At 43.5% G+C, this 10306-nt stretch overlaps 1 protein-coding gene and 1 long non-coding RNA gene across 5 annotated transcripts in view; one reads left to right on the top strand and one right to left on the bottom strand.

Annotated features, from left to right (window-relative positions):
* GRHL2 (grainyhead-like transcription factor 2) overlaps positions 1-10306 on the bottom strand; it is a 124463-nt gene that overhangs the window by 56195 nt on the left and 57962 nt on the right. For all 4 annotated transcript variants that reach the window (XM_005879276.2, XM_005879277.2, XM_014550261.1 and 1 more), the window contains exons 5-7: positions 8791-8846; positions 6774-6930; positions 4848-4959 (exon numbers count right to left, since the gene is read on the bottom strand). In XM_005879276.2, coding sequence (XP_005879338.1) covers positions 4848-4959; positions 6774-6930; positions 8791-8846 — 325 coding nt within the window. The remainder of the gene's footprint in view (positions 1-4847; positions 4960-6773; positions 6931-8790; positions 8847-10306) is intronic.
* LOC106728316 overlaps positions 6766-10306 on the top strand; it is a 5465-nt gene continuing 1924 nt past the window's right edge. The window contains exons 1-3 of the long non-coding RNA XR_001364613.1: positions 6766-6857; positions 7043-7104; positions 9756-10207. This is a non-coding gene — a long non-coding RNA (uncharacterized LOC106728316). The remainder of the gene's footprint in view (positions 6858-7042; positions 7105-9755; positions 10208-10306) is intronic.

Raw genomic sequence — 10306 nt, 5'->3', positions numbered from 1 at the left:
ATCAAAATTGATTCTTTCAGAAAGGCACAGGAGCGAGCATGACCAGCCTGATTTCCCAGCTAGCTAGGCGCGTGCCTGCTACCACAGTGCTACCTACATACACAAAACCACACGTGGTGTTCATCAGCCAGTCAACACTGGTTGAGCATCTGTTCTGTGCCAGGCTCTCCAGCAGGTGCTGGGTATACAAAGCTAAAAAAATAAAAATCCTCTCTCCAGTCAAGAAGCTCAGCATCTAGTGTGATGGACAGAATGTAAAATGTTAAACCACGTGAAACATGGCCAAGTGCTACTGTCTAGATAGAAACCAAAACCCTGCAGGGAGTGGATACCTCTGCCTGGAAGATCTCTCCAAGTGGGGACAGAGGAACGAGTTCTGAAGGGGTAAACGACCTACCAGGTAAAGGAGGAGGGGGGAGGGCTAGTCTAGGCAAGGGGAGCCTCGGAGGAGAGATAGGAAGTAACTAGAAAATCTGGCGAAGGGCAAAATAGGCCTATAGATTTGGCGTTCAGAAATTTTAATAAAAAATAGGTTATGCTGGATAGAGACATGAGTAATAGTTAGGGTGTGGGGAGGAAGTGGGCTCCTCTCATAAGACACATAGAGTGGAAGAAAGAGGAAGACCCAGCAATAGCTTGAAAGGAAGTCTGCAAAGATCAGGACCTGGATGGATGGGCTGTTGGTGAACCATGGCGTTGTCCTGGACTCTTTCCAGAGCATCTAGAAAATTCTATCAGGACTCCCCGATCACCCCAGGCACACCTGCCAAGGAGGAAGCGACCCCCCCCCCCAAAGCTGTTGTCCTCAACAAGATGAGCTCCCAGAGCATCTAGAAAATTCTATCAGGACTCCCCGATCCCCCAGGCACACCTGCCAAGGAGGAAGCGACCCCCCTCCCCCCCAAAGCTGTTGTCCTCAACAAGATGAGCTTTTAGGACTCACACAGAAACGTGCATGTAATAACTGAAAACCCACCACGGCTCAAACATTGAAAATTAATCTATTCTGCCTGACCTAAGATTAAACTTTTAAAAATACTTGCACTTTATGTTTTAAAATATATAACCTAAATAGCCCGCCATACTTTTATCACCTAAATGTTTTCTAACTGAAGTTGAAGACGAAAAGGAATGTCCCGTAGCTGTGGCTCTAGCACGTGTCTATAAAACAGAGGGTGCCTCAGGCCGGGCGAGCTTGTGCTCACACTGAGAGCAGAGGACAGACAGCGGGACCCGGGCCCACACAGTGCCTGCCGCACACCCGGCTCTTCCCCTGCAGTGGAGGAGGCGGGACCAAGGTCCTGTCCTAATTTAGCTCTCACTCTGCCTGGACTCTCACCAGCCCTGAGGGTTTGGTGGTGGTTGTTATTTTTAAGTCGGCAGCTCTCAAGGGGTTTTGTTTTGAGTTGAATTTACATTTTACTTTTCATATCCGCTTGGAAGTGTGGAAACAGTCTAGGAAAACATCAAAAATCACAATTCCATTTACTGGGGCTATTGGTAAAGGAAGGTCGCCGGCACTTACGCAGCCGCAGGGAGAGAGCAGGTTTGTACAATCCTGGGGGAGGAGAGGCCGCCAAGGACCAAAACTGAATGGCAGGGTGGGGAACCCGGGTGAAGAGAGGTGAGTTGCAGGGCACTCTTGTCTCCTAGGGCCATCTGGGCCATGAGTTCATGCTGACTACCTGGCTACCTGACTTTCTGGAAGGTGGCAGCTGCCTCCCCAATCCGCCTCCTCTCCCCTCCTCCCCAATCTCCACCCTCCCACTTTCTGCACAGCTCTGACCAGCCCAGCCCAGGTTTGGCTATGAAAACTGCAAGAAAGCTCACTGGTAGGACACAGCCAGAGCCGGGGGGGAGGAGGGGGGGGGAATGTTACTTAATTGTAATCACAACTTGTATGTGAAAGTGGAGTCTGACTCCAGACGAGAGAGCTCCTCCCCCTGGACAGATCCGCCGGCTGAGTGATCCCCAGTGGTCAGCGTGCCTGTCCTCTCACAGGCTCCTCTTTGAACTCAGAGAAAACTATTTAGAACGAGACTTGAAGAAATGTGTCGATTTAGTTGAAACTGATGTTTTCATGGAAAGCTTTACCTTAATATAGTAAAACTTCTATCAACAGGGCACAATTTAAAAACTGGCTCTTAAGAAATAGATCTGTAAGAGGGCACAGATGAAAATCCCATAATCACATGTTAATAGCCAAAGATGTGCTATAATTGCCTGCTAATTACCGTGGAAAAATTATAGGATTAATATTAACAATGTTAACTCGTACATTCTGATGTATTATCATCACCTACAGGGAGAGGTTACTGCGAACCCAAATGAAAGAGAGAGTTTGACTGAAGAGGCACAGGGTTGATTTCACAATTTAACTACAAAAGTATATCATTAATGGCTACACTGCATGTGACCCTCAAGTAATAATGCTTATTTGTATATGCTTGTGGAATCCGTCTGCGTACCTTACAATCCAGACCACCCATTCTGAAGATGCAAAAGCAGCCACCTTCATTCTTTCAGAACATCTACGTGGTAAAGCAGTAAAGTAACTCTTAATTGCGTTCACCAGAAGGAAAGTCCAGGTGAATGTGCCTCCGTTTATCTGTTGTGGCTTCTGGCTTTCCTTCTATGAAGTTAATATTAATTATTGAACGTCTAATTTTCCTTCTCTGCTTGAAAGGGGACAAATAGAAAAATGCGCCTGCCCCTGAAAGTGGTTTGGGAATGATCCACTGTTCGAGTAGCCTTGATCCGTAGTCCAGTTCATTCTGTGACTTGCCTCGTTTCAGATATTACTCCCAGTGGCTCACACTGTGCTAAACGAGGTCACTCCACTTGTCGTCATTCACCCAGTGGGTGCGCGCGCGCGCGCGCGCGTGTGTGTGTGTGTGTGTGTGTGTAGGATTATATGAGAGAAAAGTCTGAAGGCAGGCAGGAGGCGATAAAGAAGAGAGCTAAGATCTGAAGTCCTATGGGAGCTGAGGAATCATTCTGGTCTAAGATAAGTAAACCTTGTAATAATATCAAAGTTGAAAAAACAGGTATGCCAGTCACATGCTTTTATCATTTGCCTTATTTGGACTTAGTCCACATTTCTATTTAATTGCTCCTCTCATTTTCTTGGGTAATAATTATAAGGCTAACTTTTCAAATAAAATAAAATTGTTCCTCTGCACCATGCAGATTGGCTACCAAGCAGGTTAAGGCAAGTATCTCCAAATCCTTGTCCTAGTCAGTCCGTCTTGGAGGTTTGGTGTATGACCTGGGGGAACAAGACTGTTCTTATCTCAGCTCTCACACTAATTAATGGGGACAAGTCACCTAGGGTGGTAGGTCAACAGGCTCAGTTTCCTTGTTTATTAGATTAAGATGTGGGACTCGTTAATAGAAGCTGTTTGTGGGTGTGCGCACTTTATGCGTGTGTGTGTGTGTGTGTGTGTGTGTGTGTGTGTGTGTTAGAGTGGTGTAGACGTTTTGCAGGATAAACCAGTAATTAGTTTTAATATGCTCTACAATGAGTCTCTCACCCTAACCTAGTCACTAACCTCTCTGCCATTGATCAAAGCGTTCTAGCAAGGGGAAGGTAGAATGTGTGCAAACATCCTTCTAATGTAATTGCTCAGGAATACTTTCTGGTACTCGACACGATGGGAACCTCCACTTTCTCTGCACTCACTGGGACTGCAGCCTCTTGGTCTGCAGAACGGAGTAATAAAGCCTACACATGAGAAATTACTTATTGCTTGTGGAAACAGCATGGAACATGCTAAAAATTACTTAGAGACACATATATTACTGCCTGTGTTTTTAAGTAATTTCTAGAAACGGTAAGATCCAATCCTGACTTCCCTGCTTTGCTCTGGGTCTCAGAGGCTGATTCCTGAAACTGCCTTTGTTGGGAAGCACTTGTGGGAGATCAGGAGGCAGGGAGCGCCGGGCACTCCTTCGCCTCCCTGCTCTTGGCACTGAGAGGAGTCTGCAGAAACTCCCCTGGGGTTCTATCTCCTTTTGGAAAGCAGGTCCCTCTGTGGCCACGGCTCCTGCTGAGGAACCCTCACCATAGTTCCAGCTCTTTCTGGGTGGCACCTCCAACACCCACCACCTCCTCCTTTTGATCCTCCAGCCCTGCAGGTAAGAGCAGCAGATTCCAGCAGCTGCTCATCTCTGGATTGCCTCATGGTGCCTCCAGCCCTTCCAACCTTTGCAACGAATTCCCTCCACGGCTCCACTTGGCATGGGCTCTGCTCCCCTCCTGGACCCTGAGACTCGTCGAGGGACCACAGGTCTCCAGGGAACAGACATTGTGCTTAGGACCATACGGACTCCAGAAAATGTACTGGGCAGATTCAGTACTTCTTAATGGCAGGGAAGGTCTCTCAGAGGTTTCACTGCCTGACCACGCAGTACTATTAGCACGAGACGTGTGTTAGAGCGAAGCAACACTGGATGGAGGATTAGAGAACTGGAACTCACTATCCAGGCATGTACCTTAGAGCCAACCGAGCCTGGTCATTAACCTCACAGAGGGATCAGAGTTCACATCCCCTGCTTAGAAATGGACACGGTTCTTGCACATCTAAATATATTACTATTATTGATGGGACAAATATATTACTATTATTGATGGGACACAGTTGACTTTCATACAATGAAAGTGGTTTGCACTCAGCCCGATTTCGATTTCTCAGCGTGATTTGCACTAAATGGACCCACAAAGGAAAAGTGGCACGTCATGAGAGCTATGTGGGTCCTGGCTGTGACTTCTGTGCTGGGGACCTCCTGTGCATCACGACAACTTGTCAGTTCGCCACAGACCGCAAGGGAGGCCGAGGCCAACTCACCGATGTCGAGGACCCTCTGCTTCGCCGTGTGCTGCCGGGAGTGCCAGTACTTCCAGTACTTCAGCTGCTCGTCGCGGTTCTTGTCTTCACTGAAGACCACCATCACCACGCTCTGCGGAGGCGAGAATAATGGAACTTACTTTTTGTTCTGGGCCTCGGCTGCTCGCACGGTCTCCATTCGGAAAGTCCTACCAGAGGTGCATTTCTGTAATGCTGCTTTTCTTGCTTTAAAAAGGCCCAGACATGCTCAGTTACATGGTTTTGTTTTAAAATGAGCCAACTTAAAAAAAATGATTGGAGCTCGGCCAGCGTGGCTCAGTGGTTGAGCATTAACCTATGAACCAGGAGGTCATGGTTTGATTCCCCTCAGGGCTCATGCCCGGGTTGCAGGCTCGATCCCCAGTATGGGACATGTAGGAGGCAGCCAATCAATGATTCTCTGTCATCATTGATGTTTCTATCTCTCTCTCCCTCTCCCTTCCTCTCTGAAATCAATAAAAAAATATGTTTAAAAAAATGATTGGAAATGAGAACAGCACATAGAAAAAAAAATCCTACATCATTTTTACCCTGAGTCGTAAACAACCAGATAAACCAATTACCAGAAAATTTAATATTTTGTGAGGTAAGTAGGAATACCAAAAAAAATATTTTTCTTGTACTAAAAACAAGCATATTTTTGAAATTTCTTATCTTAAATATAGAATCTGGCACCATTTATAAAGGAGGAAGTATCCGTTTCTGGCCTAATTAAGTGCCTGAGGCTGGAATACTGGATTAATGAGAGAAATGCTAAAGTAATGAGAAGAATAGTAAAAGATGAGTTCATATTGATGAAGACAGATATACGTCACAGATATTTCATAGACCAAAAGATACAAGGTCAACTATGTTTTTTATTTCAATACAATGTGTGATGTGCTTTAAAAATGAGCTTGAGAAACTAATAACCCAAAAACTCCTTTCAGTTCTCAATTATAAACAACCTCATTAAGCTAAATACTGTCTGTGATAATTCACTGTCATTTAGACAATGAAGAAGGTACCAAAAACAAACACATAAACAAGACCAAAGAACCCCTAATTACAGTCTCAGGGATATGACTCTCCCTTCTCACTCCATATCCAAAATACTTCTTAGTGGACATTTCCCCAGCACTCCACAAGAATATTTCATTGATTTATATTCCTTCATAATTTCTCCTCCGTAGCATTTTACACACGGGTTGCACAAATCATTTTACAACAGGGCAGGAGAGTCCTTCAACCTCTTTTCAGAGCTCTGCTATCCTTTTCCTTTTCAGTAGAGAGGGATTACCAGTTCCCTCCCTTTCTTGGCAGGAGCGAGAGTGCCAGAAGCTGGCAGGCTTCCAGGGCACTTTCATTTCCCACAAATAGGACTAACACTCATGAACGTGAACATTCCTCCACGTCACTCCTGGGAGGGGTCAGAGCATGCCTCGCCCCTTGGCTCCCGAGGAAGCATTGGGCTGCGAGGGCTTTTAACCAAAGTTGCAAAAGGTCCGGGGGCACAGATGAACTGCATCCTCCTTTACAGAAAAGAAAGCAGCAGCAAATATGTAGAAAAATGTTCTGACTTACAGCTGCTCACTGGAAAAATTAAAACCGACTGATTGCAAACAACAGCAGCAGCAGCGAGGTAGCACCCAGGCCATGAATGAAGCTGGGAAAATTCCTTGGATACGTTCAGAAAGCATGTTCCAACCGCGTCCCTTGCCCGGGGCTTATTGGTTACTGATTAAAATGATAAACTGCGAGCCAATCAGTTCTCTTGCCCCAACTCTCTGACATTTGTTCTGGAGTTATTTATTTTAGAATTTTTTTCCACACCCTTCCCACAAGGCTCTGAGGTAGCAACTGCATTCCTCGGATCCCTCCGATTTACTGGAGAAACGCGGCCCGTACCCTGACTTTGCTGATGGGGTGTCGGAAGCATTTGTTGTCGCCAGTCTCGCTGAGCGTTATGGCGTAGAACTGTCCCTTGTTGAGGTAGGTCATGGGGCCCTCCCCCTGCTTCTGACGGAGAGACTTGGTGGCTTCCAGGGTGTACTGAAACGTGCCGCTGTGGAACAGAAAACAAGCAGTGGTCAGAGTCACTCACTTGAACACTACTGATCAATTTCACATGGATTATCACTTGATATGAATATTAACCAATATTTACTCTGTTTCAGAGACAAAACACAGCAGATGGCAAAAGAGATGAGGCCAGACCAAAGGTCACTGCTAACACAATGTATACAGACAGCATTCTTAATAGTGGCCCATAAACCAGATGGTTTGGAAGGGGAGGAAGTCCATGATGTGCCTGGCCAATGGTGCGAGGCAGTGCTAGGGTCTTAGCTGGCAATAGACAATGCCTGAAGTTGAAGAACTTAGAGAGCTTGCCACTTTTATCCTAGTCACAAACCAAATGTGTGAATGCTTTTGTTCAATTCACATACATGTAAATCGCCTTCTGTTTGTCTCAGCAAGATATTGCAAATATATTCTACTTTTAAAAACTTCAAAATGTGAAAACCCAAAACTCAAAACTACTAAACATTCATTACTAAACATCTAGTTCCATAACAGGGAGTATTTTTTTTGTGTGTGTGTGTTTTGTTTCCTAAGCCTGCAAAAGCACTCATGACAGGTATATGCGAACAACGGTCCATGGGCCAAATCCAGCCCATTGACTGTTTTTGTAAATAAAGTTTTATTGGAACACAGCTACATTCCTTGGTTTAGTGAATGTGGATGGTGCTTCTCCATGTTTGCTTTCACACTGCATAGCAGAATTGAGTGGCTGTAACTGCAAGCCACCAAATCTAAAATATTTACCAGATAGCCATTACAGAAAATGGTTGCAAATTATTGCTCTAAATGATTTCCCTAATATTTTAAAACTATGGTTTAACTTAAAAAACAAAAACACTCATTTTCCCAACTTGGAAGAAAAAATCAATTGTTTAAAATGAGCAGCAGGTATGAATCATAATCTCTTTAAACATGCTCATTCAGAAATATTTATTGCTGCTACACCACAGATGACACAATAACAAAAACTGTGTATTTTCTGAATCATCAGAATCTCTTCATTGAGTCTATTTTTTAGCCCTTAAAATGACTTACAAGATTACTGGCAACTCTTCCTTCCTATGTTGAACATTTTTGCAATGTCTGATTTTTTTTTAATTTTTATAATGAGAAACAATTTGAAGGACAGAATAATATTCCTCTTACATGATAAAAATCATAGGCTTAAGCTGATAAACTAAAAAAATTCCAGAATATGTCTTAGACCAAGGTGGGAAATAAATCATTCAAGACAGAATCAATTCCACTGTCATTTTGTATAGAGAAAGCAATTCCAATATAGCCACTGAATCATAAAATTCGTGGCCTGGACAGGATATTCAGGACTGCCTACACCAGTAGCTTGCGACTTGTCTAGGGCACAGGCTGTTTGAAAATGAGAAGAAAGCTGTGAACCCTCTTCCCAGAAAAAAGCACATATGAACATAAATGGTTCTGAATATAATTTCAGGGATCTCTCTAGCCCTCTCCCTTCCTCTCTCAAATCAATATATATATATATTAAAGGTTAGAAAGTATAACTTGGGGGTACATTTACTTTCTTTTTTTAAAATATATTTTTATTGATTTCAGAGAGGCAGGGGGAGATAGAGAGAGATAGAAACATCAAAACATCAATGATGAGAAAGAATCATTGATTGGCTGCCTCTCGCACGCCCCCTACTGGGGATCGAGGCCGCAACCCGGGCATGTACTAGTATATGCCCTTGACTGGAATTGAACCTGGGGCCCTTCAGCCCTCAGGCCGACGCTCTAGCCACTGAGCCAAACCAGCTAGGGCTTGGGGGTACATTTAAAGGCTCATCTGTTCATCAGTTTCCAGGGGCATCTCCTGGTAACCTACCTTGATGTCTGATCATACATGTATTCCTCAGCCCCGACTGAAGCACTCCGAAATTTCTACAAAATATCCAAGTTAAAGAAATTAAAACCAAGAAGTGAGTCAGTATTACAAATTTTAAAAAGTGATAAATGTATCCAAACTGTTTTGTCCTCACTTTAGAAAGGACAATTATATATTTTGGGTATTACATTTTCAGCTGTAGTGAAAAGGGCTACCATTTGTGCGCAGAACCCACACATCGCCTGCACAACGGGAACTACCCTCAACAAAAAGCATTTGTACTTTGTGTATTATTCACACGTCTGCAGGTGTTCTTAAAGTGTTCGCAGGTTCTGGAAACTGTTTCCTCAAACATATAAAACATCTCTTCCACTTTCTATTACCTCTAATGCTTATTCCAAGTCAGAGAATCTGAGTAATTATACACATCATAGTCCAAGCATTATAGTAGAGTGGTTTGGAGCATAGTTTCTAGAGCAAGACTGTGTAGGGTCAAGTTCTAGCTCTCTTGCCTGCTATCTGTGTGAACTGAAGCAAGGGCCATAGTTTCTCCATCTGTAAAATGCCTGCTTATAGTGATTAGAAGGACTAAATATGCGAATGAAGTATAAGAACAGTAAGCGTTATACAGTGGAACCTCGATTTTTTAACTTAATTTGTTCCGGGAGGCTATTTGAGAAGACACGTGTTCATGACAGAGAATCAAAGATTCAGATTTAAGCTTCTTTTATAATCAATCAATCAATCAATCAATCAGCAAAGCATTTCATGGGAATTTTTTGAGGCTTTATCATCTTCTTGGTGCCAGGAGAAATATAGAAAAACTATACGGCACTGTCCTGTCCTCGGAGAGATAAAAATTGGTGGGTAAATTCACATGAAAAGCAACAAAAGAAACAATAATACAACAAAAGAAACAAAAGTACAGCAAATGACTATGTTGAATCATTCATTTATTCATGCAGGTGTCCTGACTGGAAAAGCACAGAATGGGCATTGCCAGGAAAGGGAAACCAGCAATATTAGAAGATTTCATGGAGACTGTGAACTTTGCTCTGACCCTTGAAAGCCAAAGAGAACCTTTTACTGAAGAAATTAAAAGAAAGTAATGGGGTGAGAGAGGACCACCATGATTCAAGACAAAATGATAGGTACAAATGTGGTACATAGATGGAGTCAAGGATATAGGCCTTCCCTGGTTATGAAGGAAGGACCTGAAAGTCTACAGTAGCCACTAGCCAAACGTGCTGAAGTTGATTAGAATTAAATAAAGTTAAACATTCAGTTCCTCAGTCAACCAGCCACCTTTCAAATATTACACTGACACATGAAAGTAGTGGCTATCATCTGGGACAGCATAAAAGACAATTTCCTTCATTGCAGAAAGTTCTATTGGACAGGACGAATTTATGAAAAGGTATTTATACTGATATGGGGAACCAAGATGGCGGCATAGGTTAACACCGGAGTTTGCTGCCTCGAACAACCACTTCAAAAATACAACTAAAAGATGGAA

This window comes from Myotis brandtii, unplaced genomic scaffold (assembly GCF_000412655.1).
Source record: "Myotis brandtii unplaced genomic scaffold, ASM41265v1 scaffold59, whole genome shotgun sequence".
In the NCBI taxonomy this organism is placed as follows: Eukaryota; Metazoa; Chordata; class Mammalia; order Chiroptera; family Vespertilionidae; genus Myotis; species Myotis brandtii.
The sequence above is the reverse complement of the archived record's forward strand: the minus strand, read 5'-3'. Positions and strand labels throughout refer to the sequence as shown.